Source organism: Bubalus bubalis, chromosome 23 (assembly GCF_019923935.1).
Source record: "Bubalus bubalis isolate 160015118507 breed Murrah chromosome 23, NDDB_SH_1, whole genome shotgun sequence".
Lineage (NCBI taxonomy): Eukaryota > Metazoa > Chordata > Mammalia > Artiodactyla > Bovidae > Bubalus > Bubalus bubalis.
This window is the reverse complement of record NC_059179.1, coordinates 18001818-18022916: the sequence shown is the minus strand read 5'-3', so window position 1 is coordinate 18022916 and position 21099 is coordinate 18001818. Positions and strand designations below refer to the sequence as shown.

General features: G+C 45.7%; 1 protein-coding gene across 3 annotated transcripts in view; it reads left to right on the top strand.

Moving 5' to 3' along the window:
• TLL2 (tolloid like 2) overlaps positions 1–21099 on the top strand; it is a 145282-nt gene that overhangs the window by 25619 nt on the left and 98564 nt on the right. For all 3 annotated transcript variants that reach the window (XM_006061180.4, XM_006061179.4, XR_003106211.3), the window contains exon 2: positions 13340–13450. In XM_006061180.4, the coding sequence (XP_006061242.3) occupies positions 13340–13450 (111 nt within the window). The remainder of the gene's footprint in view (positions 1–13339; positions 13451–21099) is intronic.

Here is a 21099-nt window from a genome sequence, read left to right as displayed (position 1 = left end):
TACCTGTGTGTGAGAGCTGAATGTACACATGTCCTCCATATCCATGTTCTGTGACCTTGAAGTCAGCCACGGTGGGTGTATTTATACCAGAGAAATAAGACTTTCTTCTCCCCCAGCCAGTTGTTAAATATCAGCACATCCTTGATTATATATCATTAGAAAGTATTTCTTTAAAATGTCTTTTTTATTTTCAAATTTATTATATAATAGCTTTACATTTTTATTTGACTACTTTCAAGGTTTCTATTTTTGATTTCTGAAAGGCAGTTTTCCAGTTGAATTTCATAATCTTTTCCTGATAGTCAGTGTCCAGAGCTTCATAACCAAACTCCACCATCAGGTGACAACTGCCTGAATTGCAGGTTGGAGGTCCATCGGGGTCAGCCAGGACTGGAAAATATGGCAATTTCTTTTTTTTTTTAATTAATTAATTAATTTTAATTAGAGGCTAATTACTTAACAATATTGTAGTGGTTTTTGCCATACATTGACATGAATCAGCCATGGTGTACATGTGTCCCCCATCCTGAACCCCCTCCCACGTCCCTCCCCATCCCATCCCTCAGGGTCATCCCAGTGCACTGGCCCTGAGCGCCCTGTCTCATGCATCAAACCTGAACTGGCGATCTATTTCACATATGGTAATATACATGTTTCAGTGTTATTCTCTCAAATCATCCCACCCTTGCCTTCTCCCACAGAGTCCAAAAGTCTGTTCTTTATCTCTGTGTCTCTTTTGCTGTCTCGCATATAGGGTCATCATTACCATCTTTCTAAATTCCATATATATGTGTTTCAGTTCCAGTTCCAGTTCAGTCTCTCAGTCATATCTCACTCTTTGCGACCCCATGAATCGCAACACACCAGGCCTCCCTGTCCATCACCAACTCCCGGAGTTCACTCAAACTCATGTCCATCGAGTCGGTGATACCATCCAGCCATCTCATCCTCTGTCGTCCCCTTCTCCTCCCATCCCCAATCCCTCCAAGCATCAGAGTCTTTTCCAATGAGTCAACTCTTTGCATGAGGTGGCCAAAGTACTGGAGTTTCAGCTTTAGCATCAGCCCTTCCAATGAATACCTAGGACTGATCTCCTTCAGAATGGACTGGTTGGATCTCCTTGCAGTCCAAGGGACTCTCAAGAGTCTTCTCCAACACCACAGTTCAAAAGCATCAATTCTTCGGCACTCAGCTTTCTTCACAGTCCAACTCTCACATCCATACATGACCACTGGAAAAACCATAGCCTTGACTAGACAGACCTTTGTTGGCAAAGAATGTCTCTGCTTTTTAATATGCTATCTAGGTTGGTCATTTCCTTCCAAGGAGTAAGTGTCTTTTAATTTCATGGCTGCAGTCACCATCTGCAGTGATTTTTGGAGCCCAGAAAAATAAAGTCTGACACTGTTTCCACTCTTTTCCTATCTATTTGCCATGAAGTGATGGGAATGTGAAGTCAAGTGGGCCTTAGAATGCATCACTACGAACAAAGCTAGTGGAGGTGATGGAATTCCACTTGAGCTATTCCAAATCCTGAAAGATGATGCTGTGAAAGTGCTGCACTCAATATGCCAGCAAATTTGGAAAACTCAACAGTGGCCACAGGACTGGAAAAGGTCAGTTTTCATTCCGATCCCAAAGAAAGGCAATGCCAAGGAATGCTCAAACAACTGCACAATTGCACTCATCTCACATGCTAGTAAAGTAATGCTCAAAATTCTCCAAGCCAGGCTTCAGCAATATGTGAACCGTGAACTTCCTGATGTTCAAGCTGGTTTTAGAAAAGGCAGAGGAACCAGAGATCAAATTGCCAACATCCGCTGGATCATGGAAAAAGCAAGAGAGTTCCAGAAAAACATCTATTTCTGCTTTATTGACTATGCCAAAGCCTTTGACTGTGTGGATCACAATAAACTGTGGAAAATTCTTCAAGAGATGGGAATACCAGACCACCTGATCTGCCTCTTGAGAAGTTTGTATGCAGGTCAGGAAGCAACAGTTAGAACTGGACATGGAACAACAGACTGGTTCCAAATAGGAAAAGGAGTATGTCAAGGCTGTATATTGTCACCCTGTTTATTTAACTTATATGCAGAGTACATCATGAGAAATGCTGGACTGGAAGAAACACAAGCTGGAATCAAGATTGCCGGGAGAAATATCAATAACCTCAGATATGCAGATGACACCACCTTTATGGCAGAAAGTGAAGAGGAACTAAAAAGCCTTTGATGAAAGTGAAAGTGGAGAGTGAAAAAGTTGGCTTTAAAGCTCAACATTCAGAAAACGAAGATCATGGCATCCGGTCCCATCACTTCGTGGGAAATAGATGGGGAAACAGTGGAAACAGTATCAGACTTTATTTTTCTGGGCTCCAAAATCACTGCAGATGGTGACTGCAGCCATGAAATTAAAAGACACTTACTCCTTGGAAGGAAAGTTATGTCCAACCTAGATAGCATATTCAAAAGCAGAGACATTACTTTGCCAACAAAGTTTCGTCTAGTCAAGGCTATGGTTTTTCCTGTGGTCATGTATGGATGTGAGAGTTGGACTGTGAAGAAGGCTGAGCGCTGAAGAATTGATGCTTTTGAACTGTGGTGTTGGAGAAGACTCTTGAGAGTCCCTTGGACTGCAAGGAGATCCAACCAGTCCATTTTGAAGGAGATCAGCCCTGGGATTTCTTTGGAAGGAATGATGCTAAAGTTGAAACTCCAGTACTTTGGCCACCTCATGTGAAGAGTTGACTCATTGGAAAAGACTCTGATGCTAGGAGGGATTGGGGGCAAGAGGAGAAGGGGACGACAGAGGATGAGATGGTTAGATGGCATCACTGACTCGATGGACATGAGTCTTAGTGAACTCTGGGAGTTGATGATGGACAGGGAGGCCTGGCATGCTGCAATTCATGGGGTCGCAAAGAGTTGGACATGACTGAGCCACTGATCTGATCTGATGGGACCAGATGCCATGCTCTTAGTTTTCCTTTCTGACTTACTTCACTCTGTATAATAGGCTCCAGTTTCATCCACCTCATTAGAACTGATTCAAATGCATTCTTTTTAATAGCTGAGTAATATCCCATTTTGTATATGTACCACAGCTTTCTTATCCATTCGTCTGCTGATGGACATCTAGGTTGCTTCCATGTCCTGGCTATTATAAACAGTGCTGCAATGAACATTGGGGTACACGTGTCTCTTTCAATTCTGGTTTCCTCAGTGTGTATGCCCAGCAGTGGGATTGCTGGGTCGTATGGCAGTTCTATTTCCAGCTTTTTAAGGAATCTCCACACTGTTCTCCATAGTGGCTGTACTAGTTTGCATTCCCACCAACAGTGTAAGAGGGTTCCCTTTTCTCCACACCCTCTCCAACATTTATTGTTTGTAGACTTTTTGATAGCAGCCATTCTGACCGGCGTGAGATGGTACCTCATTGTGGTTTTGATTTGCATTTCTCTGATAGTGAGTGATGTTGAGCTTCTTTTCATGTGTTTGTTAGCCAAAAAGATAGCATTTTCATTGGTGTACATTTTAGATCTTTCCTATGGCCTATACACCCATGTTCTACATTTCTGTGAGGGATTACCCTGCTTGACCTTTTCCTTACAGCCATCACAGGCACAGAGGGGTAGAGGAGAGCCCGTGGCCCCAGGGGCATGGTTGCTGGAGGCAAAGCCTCTGGTGCTTTGAGTCAGTGCTTCTCGGACTTCACTGTGTACTTGTTCCACCTGGGAATCCAGTTAACATGCAGCTTCTGATTCAGCAGCTTTGGGACAGGCCCTGGGAGTGGGTGTTTCTATCAAGTTTCAAGATGAGGTCAGTGCTGCCCATCTAGTGTGTGTGTGTGCTCAGTCGCTCAGTCGTGTCCAACTCTTTGTGACTCCTTGGACTGTAGCCTGCCAGGATCCTCTGACTGTGGGGATTCTCCAGGCAAGAACACTGGAATGGGTGGCCAGTAGCCAGGGGTCGGTGGTGGAAGAAGAAAGTGACCCAAGTGGTAGGAATCCTTCCTTCAAGAGTCTTCTCTTAGGAGGCTGATGGGTCTTGCCTTTTGGTAGCCATTCAATAGCTGTGTGTTTTGAATGTGTAGACTTAGCCCATTACATTGTAAATACGGTTCAGCTGATATGTTGATTTCAATTATTTATTTGTGATTTATTTTGGTGAGAGGTTCAAAACCAACTTGACTTTTCCTCAAAGAGCTAACCCATTGTCTCCATGTAATTTACTGATTTTGATTAATCCCCCTCTTTCCACAAATTTGTGAGACCTCTTTTGTCATATATACATTTTCTTATATAGACTAAGGATTGCTTCCAGACTATTCCATGTTGCAGGTTCGTCTAAGATTTATAACGTATTTTCATGTTTTATGAGGCCAGTCATCCTTTGGTACTTTTCTCCTTGACTTTTATCACCTAATTATGCAGATGAACTTTAATATTCTTTCGTAAATAATAGGAAAGAATTTATTGGACTTTTGATTAAAATATATTAAACCTACACATTAGTTCAGAAAGAATATTTCAGAAACAGAGTATGTCTTTCCTTTCATGTCACTTTTTATAAGTTTTAGTAGAATTTTACAGGGTCAGCGTGGTAGGCTTCACCCTTCAGCCTGGAGGATCTTCGTTCCCTGACCAGGATTGATCCTGTGACCCCTACATTGGGAGTTTGGAATCCTAATCACTGGACCAAGGAAGTCCCAACATAGGACTACTATTTATGTCAAGGTTTTTCCTAGATATATGATCCTTTTTTGCTGCTATTTTAAACAGAATTTATTATTTTATATTACTATGTTGTATGTTATACAATATTTTATTTTATATTATTTATATTGTATACTTAGGCTTCTTCGGTGGCTCAGTGGTGAAGACACTCCCTGCAATGCAAGAGACACAGGAGATGTGGGTTCAATCTCTGGGTTGGGAAGATCCCCTGAAAGAGGGCATGGCAACCCACTCCAGTATGCTTGTCTAGAGAATTCCATGGACAGAGAAACCTGGTGGGCTACAGTCCATAGGGTCGCAAAGAGTCAGACACAACTGGAGCAACTGAACATGCATGTAGGCATGCACATATTGTATACGTACAATGGCACCCCACTCCAGTGCTCTTGCCTGGAAAATCCCATGGATGGAGGAGCTTGGTAGGCTGCAGTCCATGGGGTCGCTAAGAGTCGGACATGACTGAGCAACTTCACTTTCACTTTTCACTTTCCTGCATTGGAGAAGGAAATGGCAACCCACTCCAGTGTTCTTGCCTGGAGAATCCCAGGGACAGAGGAGCCTGGTGGGCTGCCATCTATGGGGTCGCACAGAGTTGGACACGACTGAAGTGACTTAGCAGCAGCAGCAATTAGTCACATGTGGCAATTTAAATTAATTAAAATAATATAAAATATTGAGGGGTATCTGCTTAGCTCTAGCATTTCAGCCTGACATGCTGATCTTGCTGGTGAAGGCTATACTCTTGATCCTTTGGCTTTGGCTGTCAGTCATCCTCTATGGCCTGTCATGTTGACCTCAGGCCTCTGCTGTTCCGCTGGCCCTCTTGACACCCTTGCATCCTCCCTAGGCATGTGGGAGCACCCAGAGTCCCAGACACCAGGTGCTGGGACCAGATTTGGAAGCACCCTTGGCCCAGGTCTCTGGACATTGCCCTCCGCTCCCATTGTCCCATTGCCCCTGTGTGTGGTGGGTGGGCGGCTTCTAGACTTGCAGCCGCACTGGGCTATACCTTGGGGAACTTCCTAAGAGCCTTGTGTGCACAGGCTCCCTCACACCACATGGCCCATTCATATCCTCTGGTGTGGAAGGCTTCTTCCTACTCACCCTTCTGCTGATGGGGACTCCCCAGGTCATATCCAACTCCTTCCCTGAAGTAGCCTTCACCTTCTTCCCTCCCTGGGGCCACAATGGCAGGATAGATGCAGGAAACAAGACTCACTATCCATTGAAAATTTAATGTTTTCAGATATGCCTGTCATTTCAAAAGGAAGGAGACCTGGTTACTTCCCAGGCAGGTGGTTGAGGAATAATTTAGCCTGGCTTTGGGCATTGAACTTACATAAATAGAATTTGGAACACACTCTCCTTTCATTAATTTATCAATAAATATTTTGTGAGCATATTCTCGATGTCAGACATTGTTCTGGGCACTAGGGATATTTGTAGCAAAAAAAGTAGACAAAAATCTTTGCCCGCATTAACAGAGCTTCTAGTGGTACCTTGGGTCCTGGTTTTATGGTGGGTAGTTATTCAACCTGAGTTTTATGCATAATACTTTTTGCTCATCTTGAGAATGGCTTGGTGACTATCTCCTATGGGGTTAAGAGCTAATGGCCTGTCCTCATTTTCTGATATGCCTTAGTCTGTTGGATAGAGACATAGTGACCATCCCTATAGAAGAATGTGCACTTCTTTCTATTTCACATATAAAAAAACCCTTAAAGGAGGGTCGAGAAGCTCTTTCTGGGTCTCAGATTTCATCTTCGAGTGTAGAGACTCAGGCTAGAAGACAGTCTTCTGAAGTTCCTCAAGGCTTTCATTCAACAGATGTTTCCTGCTCTCTGTGCTGAAGATGGACCTACAGGACAGGCAGACAGTCTTTGCCTTCATGAAACTTCGAAGATAGAAGTTAATTAAATTCTGTTGTGATGAGACCCCTGGTGGCTCAGATGGTAAAGAATCTGCCTGCCAATGCAGAAGATGAGGGTTCAATCCCTGGATCAGGAAGATCCCCTGGAGAGGGAAATGGCAACCCACTCCAGTATTCTTGCCTGGGAAATCCCATGGACAGAGGAGCCTGGAGAGCTACTCCATAGGGTCACAAAGAGTTGGACATGACTGAGCGACTGAACATTATGAGACTGTAGAGGAGAATTTCTAGTAGAATGGCCTGGCCCTAGGACTCAGAGCAGCTCAGGTGTGGTAGAACATCCTGTGACTCTTCTGGAACAAGAGGACTCTCCAGTCTATTCAAGAGAGACTCACAAGTTGTCTTGGAAAAAAAATAGGAGACAAAGGCTTTGTCTAGTTGAGAGGAGAGGCTATTTCAGAAATGGACTCTCTCTGTAACTCCATGGATGCAGCCCTCAAAGTCCCTGCAGTCAGATGGATGGGAGGCATCCTCTCTGAGGATGGGAGCCTGGCAGGAGGCTCTGGTGGCATCCTTCTCTTGCAAGCAGAGCCCATCCTGTGTGCTTGGCTCAGTAAATGTGTACATCCTGCCTTTCTTCCTCAGTCTGCTCTTTATCGTGCCTTTCTGCTGGAGGAGGAGCCATAAACCCACAGTAGATACTGTGTTGACATGAAGTTGTGACCTCTGGGGAATCCCAGAGTGCCAGCACCTGCCTCCAAGCTGACTCCTGAGCATTCTTAAGTTCTCCTATGGGGCAGTGGTTGAGATCGTTGAAGGAACTAGGTGCAGAAGAGCATGCACGTTGTTATTGGAGTCTGGGGTGATGGCTCCCCACTGTTGCCTCAGGCTTATTTTGAATATCCAAAGCCCATGTCTTCCCCCTTTGGCATTGGGATTTTCACTCTTGGCTCCCAGATGCATGTGGACAGATTCTACTGTACTAGTTCAGATGACAGCATAATGAGAATTGTCCTGGACTGGAGCCTTGGCTCTGCGAAATGCCTTGTTCAGGGACCTTGAACAAATCACTCAGCCTCTCTCCACATCATGCTCATGTCTATGGAACGGGATCAGAGTAGGACTGGAGATGACAACCTGATTCTGGACCTCTGTTCTGGGGTACCAGTTACGCTGGTCTGAAGCCTCATGTTGGGGAGCTTCTAGAGCCCAGTGCAGTGCTGGTGAATCATTCTAGAAGAGGCATCTAGGTGACAGGCAGCAGCCTTCTCGGCCTGTGTCTTTGAGGGACAGGTTACAGTCGCTCAGTCGTGTCCGACTCTTTGCGACCCCATGGACTGCAGCATGCCAGGCTTCCCTGTCCATCATCAACTCTCAGAGCTTACTCAAACTCAAGACCATCAAATCGGTGATGCCATCCAACTATCTCATCCTCTGTTGTCCCCTTCTCCTCCTGCCTTAAATCCTTCCCAGCATCAGGTCTTTTCTAAGGAGTCAGTTCTTCACATCAGGTGGCCAAAGTATTGGAGTTTCAGCTTCAGCATCAGTCCTTCCAATGAATATTCAGGACTGATTTCCCTTAGGAAGGACTGGTTTGATCTCCTTGAGGGACAAAAGAGCTGCCTTTAGGATTCCGAGACAGCATCCGTTAGACAGAAGGGCAGTGTGTGAGATCAGATGTGATGTCAGGGACCCTCCAGGACCACAGGAGAGGAGGCTAGGCTGGTGTGAGAGGGGGCTCTCTGGGTCCTGAGATGGACAGTCCGGTGGCAGACCCTGTGGTCTTCCCAGTGTGTGCTCCCAGGGGCAGGCTGGGCCAGCCCCTTCTGTGGGGCTGTGGGTAAGGGCTGCCTTGGGCTGGGTGCTAGTGATAAGTCAATGACCCCCTTGTGGGCGTGGGAGAGGTCATACCTGTTACAGCCTCTCTTGATCTCACTGTCTGTCACCATTAATGGGAGCCATTGCTGAGGATCTTCATGTCTGGAAGGTGCAGCTCAGCTGAGCATCTTATATTTACCCAATGGTGCCTGATGCCAACTTTACTCACAGTATCTGACTTGATGCTCACAACAACCTTGTGGGGAAGCTATTATAATTATTTATTCTCATGTGAAAGATGAGGAAACTGAGATTCAGAGAGATTATTTGTTCACGGTTACGCAGGCACAACTTGGACAGTTCGTCTCTTTCAGTACTCACACTCTGAGCCAGAGCATCTATATGATGACTTTCCTTAGTATAAAATGAGATTTGCTATATGAAATATGTGTACAGCTGGAGCCTGTCCTCAAGGCACTTGGAATCTGGTAGAACGGGAAGCTGAGGAAGGAAACGTGGGAATTGAAAAAAGCCCGGGTTTGGTTGTTCTGGCTCTGCCACTCACTGGCTGTGTGACCCCAAACAAGTCATTCTCTTCTCGGAATTTCAGTTTCTTCATCTATAAAATGGGAATGAGAAAGGTCAAGAATTACTGCATATGGACAATCCAATATTAATTTAAAGCATTATAGAATACACTATTCCACCCCACACCCCCAGCTTCACTTCCTCTACCCCCACCCTTGCATTTGTGGGCTCAGTAAATATTTGTTAGGTAGATGCACAGACACAATTTAGCTCCTGTGGTCTGGTTGATGTGGTCTGGTTGGGACTGTTTTTCCTAAAGGAACACAGAGAAAGGCTGGCATGTTTCAGGAGTGGGAGGAATACTTTCAGGCAGAGATATGGCTGTTGGGAGCTGAGTGAGCTTCACAGGGCAGGAGCTTCTGGATGAAGACAGAACAGAGTAGGAGAAAGGGAACCCAGTGAAAATTACAGTGACATGACTCTTCACTGAATGCTCCCTGAGGGCCAGGACCTGTCGTACTGAGTGTTTAACACACTTACTTCATTTAGTTCTTGCCAACTCTGCAAGGTAGGTAATTCTATTTCAAGACGAGGAAACCGAGGCTCAGCAAGGTCAAATGATATGTTGAAGGTCACACAGCTATCAAATGGCCATAACAGGATTTGAACCCAGGACTCCTCTGGCTTAAAATTAATGTTTTTAATCAACCTACCTCCCCAGGTGAACAATACAACACATGCAGGCTGGAAGTGATTTCAGGAAGAATTCCTTATGTGGGAAGCAGCCTGGGACTCCTTCCCTTTGAAGCAGGAGGACTCCTGAGTGCTGGGCATTGAAGGGCTGGAAACCAAGGCTGGCTGAGGAAGCCCAGGAGGAGTTTCTCGGCAGCCCTCTGACTTAGGAAGCTCCCTTGCCCTGACCTCTGTTACTCTCTGGTTTGCAAACTGGTGTGTGCAGGGGTACCAGAGACTTAGCAAGGGCTGCACTGTGCAGAGAATTTAAGGCAATGAGTATCCAGATTCTAAGGCTTCCACACAAGATTCTGTATTAAAACTGCTGGAGGATGCCCTGGTCATGGTGGTCCCTCCCCAGCTTTACCGAAGAAAGCATCACTCGTCACTCATCCTGGAGTACAAAAGCCTCTGAGCACTAAAGGGAAAATGAGAAATGACTGGTCACAGAGCAGCCTTCTCTGATGATGAGTCAAGGTATCTTGGAAAAGGAAATGGCAGCCCACTCCAGTATTCTTGCCTGGAGAGTCCCATGGACAGAGGAGCCTGGCAGGCTACCATCCATGGGTTGCAAAGAGGTGAACACAACTAAAAACAAGGCACTTTAGACCTGGCATTCTCCTGTCTTTTCCTATCTGTATGAGTCTCTGTCTAGGGGGATGCATGGTGCTTAGTGGAATGTTTTGAATTCAAAACAACTGAAATAAGTTAATGACAGTGATTCTTTTAAGTATAACTGAAATGGTTTCTGAACTTACATTATTTCAAGATATGTCGATAAAACCCAAGATGAATATTTCCTTGTTTTCCTTCTGATGTAGCATGTGCTATTCAATAAGATGGTTAAATCTATTTTACCAAATCACGTTCTGAAACATTTATTATAATTATAGTCAATCTTCATCGTATAAAATGTTCACTATTTTTTTTTTTACTTCTTGTGAACAAAATTAAAAATGCATTTAAACTCATGGGGGGAAATCTTAAATGTTAGGGCTCACAATATACATAAGGATATGTGGCTTTTAAAAATTATTTTGGGGACTTCCCTCTGGTCCACTGGCTAAGACTACATGCTCCCAAGGCAAGGGGCCTGTGATTCATGGGGTTGCAAAGAGTCGGACACAACTGAGCGACTGATCTGATCTGATCTGATCAGGGAATTAGATCCCACATGCCCCAACTAAGACCTAGCACAGTCAAAAAATAATAAATAAATAAAATATTTGAAAAATTATTTTGGGGATATTTTGTGTGGGCACAAAAGCTTGAACATCATTGTGCTACTTCCTTGGCTTGTTGAAGTCTTCCCAGGTCCTGTTATATCCTCCCTTGCCTTCTGCCCTCTTGCTTCTCTGTCTGCTCTCAGAATGTGAGGGGTGCTCCTGACCACACTGTGAAGGCATCATTGGCAAGGATGTTTTTCCTTGGAGGAAAAGATGGCCCTGTATTGTGGACCTGTGCTAAATATTCAGAAAGGTGGGAGGGGCGCAGGACCCTCAGCTGGAAACCATCTTTGGCTGAGCCAACTTTGTTACACTTTTCAACAAGGTGAAAAGAAGTGTAAATTTCAAAGAGTTAAGCAAATTGGTAGTTGTGCAAACCATCACCACAGTCCAATTTTAGAACATTTCTACTACCTGGAAAAATTCCTTCATGGCAACTTATAGTCTGATCTCATCCACACCCCCAGCCATAAGCAATCACTATTCTTCCTAGCTCTATAAACTTGTCTTTCTAGATGCTTCATATAAATGGAATTGTATAAGATGTAGTCTTCTGCATCTAGTTTCTTTCACTTAGTATGATGTTTTTTAGAATCATGTATTGTAGCCTGTGTCAGACTTCTTTTTTTTTTTTAAGTTTGTTCTTTTTAATTGCTAGATAGTTTTCCATCATATATATAGACCACATTTTGTTTATCCATTCAACAGTTGATAGACATTTAGGTTGTGTTCAAGTTTGGGGCAATTATTAATAAGGCTCCTAGAGCCTGGCAGGCTGCAGTCTATGAGGTTGCAAAGAGTTGGGCACAACTGAGCGACTAAGCACAGCATAGCACATTAATAAGGCTGCTGTTGACATTTGAGTACATGTCTTTATGTGGACCTATATTTTCATTTCCTTTGTGGAGATCTCTAGGAGTGAAATTGCTTGTGATAAATTTAACTTTGTAGTAAAATGCCAAACACATTCCATAGGGAGTATACCATTTTATATCCCTGCTGGCATTGACTGAGGGTTCCCAATTCTCTACACCATGAGCCTGAGTTTTAATCAGTCTTTGTTACTCAAAGGCCTTCTCAGTTTTTCTTTTACTGTTTAGTGATAAGAATAGGTTGGCTCTTCCAACTCCCCAAGTTCCTGATTTTCCAGATTCTCTCCATTCCTTTTCATTCCCACTATGAATTGCTCGATTCTCTTTTTTTAAAATTCAACTTATTTAAACAACAACAAAATAAAAACAATAAAAATAATTTACCTATTTCTCCCACACCTACCCCACTCCCTGCCTCTGGCAACCATGTTTGTATATATATACATATAAGCTTTCATGTGGAATATATATATTCTGCATGTAAAAGAGATCATGTGATGTTTGTCTTCCTCTGTCTGACTTATTTCACTTAGCCTAATGCCCTCCACACCCATCCATGTTGTTGCAGCTGGCAAGATTTTGTTCTTTTTTCATGGCTGACACTTACATTGTTTCCGTATCTTGGCTATTGTAAAAAATGCTGCAATGAATGTGGAGATACAGATATTGTTTCAAATCAGTGTTTTCATTTTCTTTAGATAAGTACTCAGAAGTGGAACTGCTAGGTCACATAGTAGTTCTATTTTTCATTTTGGGGGGAAACTGCCATATTGTTTTCCATAGTTTTTGTTGTTTAGTCACTAAGTCATGTCTGATTCTTTTGCAACCCCATAGACTGTAGCCTGCCAGGCTCCGTTTTCAGTGGGATTTCCCAGGCAAGCATACTGGAGTGGGATGGCATTTCTTTCTCCAGAGAATCTTCCTGACCCAGGGATTGAACCTGTGTCCTCAGCATTGGAAGGCGGGTTCTTTATCACTGAGCCACCAGGAAAGCTTGTTTTCCATAAGAGCTGTACCAATTTACATTCCCACCAACAGTGCACAAAGGTTTCGGTTTTTTTTTTTTTGTTGTTTTTTTTTAATATTTATTTATTTGGCTGTGCTGGGTCTTAGTTGTAGCATGTGGGATCTAGTTCCCTGACCAGGGATCAAACTCAGGACCCCTGTACTGGGAGCTCAGAGTCTTAGCCACTGGACCACCAGGGACCACAAAGGTTTCTTTTTCTCCACATCTTTGCCAACACTTCCTTTTCTAGTGTTTTTGATAACAGCCATTCTAACAGACGTGAGACAATATTTCACTCTGGTTTTGCATTTTCCTGACTTAGGCCTTTAATCTTCAGTTCAGTTGGCCCCAGCCCTGTGGCTTTGATGCACAGATTTATTATCTGTTGTTCTCTCTCTACCAGTCCTGTCTCTTAGGCTCAGGGAGAAATTTGATTGGATGGACTATCTTTTCTAGAGTTTGCTACTTAGCTTTCAATACCCTCTGGGCCACTAGTAAATTCATTCTTTGATCTCCAGCTTAAATTGATACACTTCTATTTTTCCTTCCCAGCTGTCTTTTGGGGAGACATTGCCTTAGATGAAGAGGACCTGAAGTTATTTCACATCGACAAAGCCCATGACTGGGTCAAGCAGTCAGTGGAGGACATGGGACACAGCACAGGTAAGTACCATGTCCCCTCCACCCCTGCCCCGGAGGGAAGGGCCGGGGGCTCGGACATGGGTAGGTGTCCCCTCCACCCCTGCCCTGGAGGAAAGGGTGGGGACTCGGGCATGGGTAGATGTGGACCACATATCATTGGTATTTGGCCTATTGGTCCAGGACCCACCTGTCAATGGAAAACCAGAGGCACCACATCTTCTCCATCTCAGGCTGGGAAGGTGAAGTTTACCTGTCCTTCTAAGAAAACCTCCATTTGCCTCTTTATCCAAAGGTTCAACCCTGAGCTCAGAGACTTCAACTCAACACAGGTTCTCAGGACTCTGGCCTCAAGGTCTAGCACTTCCCAAATGGAGAGAATTCCTGGAGAGGCTCCAACTGAGGGCGTGTGGTGGTGATGCTGATGCTGATTAGTGGTGGGAAGATGCTTGTGGGGGGAGATGGTGAGGGAACAGGGGTATTGTGTACTTGCTTGGCCTACAAACCAGGTGGAAATCCCCCCCCGGGCCAGGAAACACTGACAAGGCGTATAATGCTTTGAAAACACCTCTCCCACCCTCCTTCTGTGCCTTCACCTTGGGGTAAGCAGTAATGAGACTGGTTTCCTGAGTTCTCCTCACCTCCCTGCCCACTGTACTCAGATGCCTCCCCTCTGTGGAATCTCCAGTTTCAGAAAGAAGCCCAGGGTGCTGCATTGTGGAAGATGATAGGCTGTGTGGCTGACAGTGACCAAAGCTCCCTTGTGCCAGATGCTACACTTTCCCTCCTTCCTGTGACCCCTCTACCCTCCCTCCCTTCCTTTCTTTTGAGGCTTTAAAAAATTGTGGTAAGAACACTTAATGTGAGATCTGTTGTCTTAACAAAATGTTAAATGTACAACACAATACTGGAAACTACAAGCTCAATGTGATACAGCAGATCTCCAGAGCATTCGTCTTGCGTGACTGATGACACTCGACTGTATTATAATACTGGATACTTCCCTTTTTAGCACCTCTCATGGGTCTAAGGCGGTGCTGGTAAGAGAAAGAGGAATAGCGTGTGGCCTCCGCCTTCAAGGAGAGCTTTCACGCCAGGCAGACAGAGCTTAGACCTGGACGAGCTCACTAACATCTCAGAGTTCAGTCTTCCTGTCTCTAAAATGAGGATGAAACCAGCACACCCGTCAGTAGGGGTTGGCAGGAATGGGCTAACCTGGTGCCTGGCACGTGGCATGTTCTCAGGCAATGACAGATGGAATCACGAAGGCACCCAGTCCAGCGGAATGAAACTGAAGCGTAGATAGATAAACTGTCATTCCTCAGGGCAAGGGTTACAACGAATCAAGAGCAGTGGGGTCAAGAAAGTCATCATGGGAATGGTCTTGTGTCTTAAAGGATGAATAGGAGTTCCTTAGGTGAAGAATCAAGAGACATTTCAGCCAGAGGAGAGACTGTGTGCAGAGACAGGGAGTATGAAAGGGGCTGCCTTAAGGAACAGAGGAAGGTGTACGTCACTGGAGTGTGGCTCTTTGGGGAGCTATTGAAGATAGAGGCACCTGGAGAAGTTGGGGTAGATGATCGAGGTGCCTGTTGACAGGGTGGGTGGGAATGTGCCCAGAGTGGAGGCAACTCCCATGGTACCTGATGTCTATGGCCCCAAAGAGCTGGGGCTTTCCTCTGTGGGCTTCAGGGGTCCTGCCTAATGTTTCTGAATGGAAATGTAATTTGCTCATCTGTGGCTCGGGGAGCTTGATGGAGTCTCCTCTACCACTGCTCTCAACATCCCATCTGCAGCCCTGAGGTTGCTGGGTTCCTGACTGGATGCTTGGGTAGCCTTACCATGCTGCTCGCTGGTGGTAACAGTGGAAGAGGGGTTGTCAGGGCCACCCCTTCCCCTCTGCTGATGAACTTGGTGGCATCCAAGAACATCCCCAAAGCCCCCCACCCCTGAGTGCCTTGCACAGCTCTAAGATTCCACTAGAACTAATTTACCAATTCTCCATTTCAGCATCTCCTGGAACACAAGGCCCTGGGATCTGTATTCATTTGGGAGGGAAGGAGAATACACTGTATTCATATTTCTGCGTGTGGTCCCAATTCACTCATTCGCTCACTCACTCAATTATTAATTGAAACCTCTACTGAGTGTTCATTTTGTGCCAGGTCTAGTGCCAAATCCTGAGAGGGTATAGACTGGGGTGTCTCTTAAGGGTTCACCAGCTCGCAGAGGAAATAGATGCAAAACAAATAAAGAGTTAGAGGTAGAGGTCCCAGGAAGCACAGGGGGAGTAGGGGCACTGAGAAGGTGCCATTGCTGGCGTTGGGGAGTCAGAAAGGCTTCCCAGAGGAGGGGGTCCTGGGGAGGTGGATGGGATTCCCAGATTGGAGAAGGAATCGAAGAGTAGAGAAGGACATTCCATACTGAGGGAGGGGTCATTCTTGGGGTGGGAAATGGGATGGCAACCTCCACTGAATTGGTGATAAGCTCCCTTCTTGTCCAAGGTCTGCTCCCTCTTTATGTGGGGGAGGGATGGGTGGGTGCGGTAGGACTATGCTCAGCAGACCTGGGGGCAACTGCCATGGCTCATGGGGAATATGAGCAGCTCCAAGAGCTAGGCTAAGCTCCACACAGCATGTAGGGCTGAGGGCAAGGCAAGAGGGCAAAGGTTGTCAGGAGGTCAGGGGTCCTCATCGCCAGTGGCCTGGAGAAGGAAGGAACGAGCTTCTTTTGGTGTCTGGCTTTATGATTATCACTTCTTTGGATTTGAAGGGACCTCTCCTGTATGGTTTGAAAAGTCCATTTGAATTTTAAATGGGATTTCAGAACCCAAATTATTTCGCACACCGTTATTTACATGGTGTGTAAATTACATCGTAATTGAGCTCCAACCAAAGGAAGCATCTCTACATAATTCTATCATTCCAGCTTATCATATATGCCCCCCATCCTCACCCCCCGCAAGATTCTTACTGGTGTCCTAGAGAAGTTGATCAGATTGTAAGTTTTGTGTGATTAATTTTTAAAAATTTTCCTTTTTGCTATATTGGGTATCCCTGGTAGCTCAGCTCATAAACAATCCACCTGCAATGCAGGAGACCCTGGTTCAATTCCTGGGTCAGGAAGATCTGCTGGAGAAGGGATAGGTAACCCACTCCTGTATTCCTGGGCTTCCTTAGTGGCTCAGCTGGTAAAGAATCCGCCTGCGATATGGGAGACCTGGGTTTGATCCCTGGGTTGGGAAGATCCCCTGGAGAAGGGAATGGCTACCCCCTCCAGTATTCTGGCCTGGAGAATTCCACGGACTGTATAGTCCATGGGGTTGCAAAGAGTTGGACACGACTGAGCGACTTTCACTCACTTCACTTTTGTTATATTATTTTAGTACTTAAAATTAGTGAACCTTGCTATGGCCCAGGTTCAATCCCTGGTCAGGGAACTGAGGTCCCATGAGCCATGCAACGCAAACAAAAAATGAGTGAACTTCATATAGCTCAGACATGCAGTATGATGTAGTTTTCTGTGTCCAGTCCACGTGGCCACCACCCAGACCAAGGGGTGGAATATTTCCAGAGCCCCGAGACTCCCTCTCATGCCCCCTCCCAGCCAGCACCCATCCCACGGCAGCCATTCGTCTGACCTCTCTCCACACGGATGCATTTCACTGACATGAATGGACCCGTGCAGGGTGTGTTGTTTGTGTCTCCCCCTCCTCAGTTTTGTGACTGTGGAATTTCCTCCATGTTGTGTGTGAAGCTCTGGTTTGTCCTCTTTGGTTCTTGTGCTGTGTTCTCTTGCATGAAAATACCCCGGTTTATTCATTATTCCATTGAGAGCCATTTGGACATTTGACAGTTTAGGGATATGATAACTGAAACTACTACTCACAGTCTTGTATCTGCCTTTCGGTGGACATAAGCACTCATTTGTGTTTATGTACCCAGGAGTGGAATTGCTGGGTCACAGGGTATTTGTAAGTTATTAGTAGATACAGTCAGATTTCCCAAGTGTTGCACCAATTTACAGCTGTGTGGGTACGTGTTGATTTGGAAAGCAGGCGGAGGTGACCATGCAGGACCCAGGGAGACCTCTGGGTCTTGGTCTCTCCAGCTTGGGGACCCCACTCATCCCTCCAGAACTGCACAGCATCATCATCCCGAATGCTCAGGGTGGCTCCTCTCAGCAATCCTCCTGCTGTCCTTGGGGGACCTGCCATGGCACAGCATGGGGACCCAGGCTTGCAAATGGAAGTAAAAGACCTCAAAGAGAGGCTGGGCTGTGGCCAGCCACCATGCCAACTGAATGACCAGCTGCCCGAGAGTTTCCTGTCTGGGAGGTTGCCTCAAGGATGTGCAGGGAAGGGAAGCCTAGCAGCCCTGTCGCTGACTCCTTCATGGTACTCTGCTAAGGCTACCATGGTGAGCCTCATGCTCTAAAAACCTGAGTATCTGTCTTCTCATTCCCTCTCCCCTGTGAGCTGAGAGAGAACAGAGTCCACACAGATTCGACTTTGGATCCCCCAGAGGTGGCCCAGCACTTTTGTATCTAGAAGGTTGGAGAGAGGAGAAGAAAGAGGAGGATGGAGACTGGCAGGCCCTGAATCATCTCCCAGGGGCCTTAGGGGTGAAAAGCTCCCACAGGGCATTGCTCTCAGGAGTGTAGTCAAAGCACTGGTCACCATCACTAGCTTTGACCTCAGACTGTCTGGGCTTGAATCCTTGAGCAGGGCCTCAGTATCTTCATCTGTTAAATGGGTAGAGTAATAATCCTTACCTTGGTGTAAGGTAAGGTGTGGGGACCAAAGGAAAGAATGCATGCAGAGTGCTGAGCACAGTGCCTGGCATATAAGAAATGCTCAATAAATATCAGCCCTTCCTGTTCTTCCTCATTAGTAGTAGTTAGTAGTAGTATTTGTAGAAAGAACACTGACCTAGGTGGGTTCAAGGTTAAAGTAGAGGATGATGGACATTTGTTATATGCAGGAGGGAACTTTGGGGGCTCGGGCATGAGGCCTTTGAAACATAAACCTTCCTGATATTTCCTCCTTCCCAAGCTAGAGATATATAGTTTTTTCTGGTGTGCTTTTATGCAAGGTTGTTTTTATCTTGATTACTTTTCTCTGAGGGCCTATAGGACTTTGCATCTATGTAAAACAGTTATTTTATTTTCATAATGGGAATATTTTAAATTGTTTTTGCTGATTAAACTAATACCACTGGTTGTTAAAAAAAAAAGTCCAATAGCTCAAAACTGTAAAAAGTATAAAGTGAAAATCCCCTTTTCTCCCAGCCCCGGGGGTCCCCATCATGATCTATTTGCTGGATCCCTTCCAGCCTTACTGCTCTCAGGTCATGTGAAGATATTTTTTAAACATAAAAGGAATTTCTCTTAACACCCTCTTGTGTAACCTGCATCTTTAACACCATACCATGGACATCTTTTAATGCGGTATTTTGAGGTTGATCACATTTCATGTACAACTCTGCCACCATTTATTGAATTAATCTATACAGATGGACATGATGGCTGTTTTTCTTCTTTTCTGTAATTTTTTTTTTTTTGTTTTCTATTAGAAACATTGCTACTGTGAACAACACTATGCATAGATCTTTAAATGTTTGCTTTGGTTAAAAAAAAAAAATTTAAAAGGAACCACACCTTTATCCGCTCTTTGTACTTCCAAATGTGTGAAAGGATGTATTCTTAGATATCGGTTATCTCATTTCCAAGTTTGGGTAATTACCCCTGAGTTTTTGGGAGGGTGGGGTGGGAACAGGGCTAAATCCCTGGAGGGGGATGGGATGCATTGTGGCCCCAGATCCCTCCTTTCCCTGGTCTCTCCTGTGAACTTGGAGCTGCTTTCCTGGTTGCTGAATGAAACAGTGTCCTTGTTCTAGAAATGATCTGGTCTGCCTCGTTGTCTCCAGATGTGCCCTGTGTCCCAAATTCAGCCAGTTGTGGTGTCAGGACTAGAACCCAAGGCTTCCAGTCTCCCAGGCTGTGTCCTCCGTGGTACCAACCTGTCTGCCATGTTGCCAGAAGGAAAGAATGGAAACCAACAGGGTGCATATAGCCATGCCTTTGCTAGCCCTGGGAAAGGAGCTGGAGTCTTTCTGGACCAGGAAGTGAGCCAAGACCTTGTACCTAGGTGGGTTTGAGAGCCCACTCAGTGTGCTGGGCTGGCCACAAAAATAGCTGCTGAGGGCTCTGGGTCCCTAGAAGGGAGCTCCCTTGCTGGTCATTTAGGATCCTAAGCTATTGGTAATTATTTCTGATCAGACCAGTCTCCCTGCCTCCAGTTTCTGCTTCCCCATCCTGCTTCCAAGTGATCTTCCTGGACCTGACCTTGCAACCAATGTGCTGGATTGAATAGTGTTCCCCTAGATTTATGTCTATCTAAACCCCAGAATACAACCTTGTTTGAAAAGAGTCTTTGCAGATCTAATTAGTTAAGCATCTTGAGATCATCCTTGATTTGGGGGGCCCTGAGTCCAGTGACTAGAATCTTTATAAGAGGAGGAGAGGACACAGAAGGACACAGAGAGGAAGACCACATGAAGAGCGATGTAGCTACAAGCCAGTGGACACCAAGGATTGCGGAGAGGTAGCTCAACTGGTAAAGAGTCCGCCTGCAATGCAGGAGACCCCGGTTCGATTCCTGGATTGGGAAAATCCACTGGAGAAGGGATAGGCTACCCACTTCAGAATTCTTGGGCTTCCCTGGTGGCTCAGCTGGTAAAGAATCCGCCTGCAATGTGGGAGACCCGGGTTTGATCCCTGGGTTGGGAAGATCCCCTGGAAAAGGGAAAGGCTACCCACTCCAGTATTCTGGGCTGGAGAATTCCATGGACTGTGTGTAATCCATGGGGTCACAAAGAGTCGGACACGACTGAGCGACTTTCGCTTAATCACTTAATCACCACGAGCTAGGACGAGGCAAGGAAGGATTCTCCCCTAGAGCCTAGAGCAGAGGGAGCATAGCCCTGCCGACCCCTTGATTTTAGACTGCTGTCCTTTGGAACTGGGAAAGAATAGATACCTGTTTGTAAGCCGCTGACTCTGTGGTAACTTGTCATGGCAGCCCGAGAAAACTGATGCACTGCTTTTTAAAACCCTTCCATAGCTCCCCATCCCTTATCAGAAACATTCCTTACCTGGTGCCACAGGTCCTCGATGCTTTATCCACACACTCATTCCCTTCCCTCTCTTCATCCTCCAGCGAAACACTGCGGCATCGTGTCTTTACAGACCCCCAGTGTCCTTCCTTCTGGTCTTCTGTCCCAGCTACGCCCTCTGCTCCAAGTCCTCACACTACAGAAAAAGAAGAGAAGGTCCACAGACGACCAACGGCTTGCCCAGGGCCCTGTGACTGGAGAGATTTATGACCCTTTCAGCACAGATGCTGGCTTCAGTGGCCACCTGGGTTGACAGTGCTGTTAATATCAACCTGATTTTGTGCTTGAGACGGAGAGAGTACTGTTCTTCCCCTCTGCCCGTTTTCAGACAGTCCCATTCCCCCAGCCATAAGTGGCAGCAGCCTCTAGGATGTGTGTGGGGGTAAGGAGGCGAGAGCGCATTCTTCAGGGAGAGAACGTCCTTCTGTGAGCGTTTTATGTGCAGTGAGAAGAATGGGAGTTCTGGGCAGGCATGGGCCAAGCTGTTCTATGAATGGG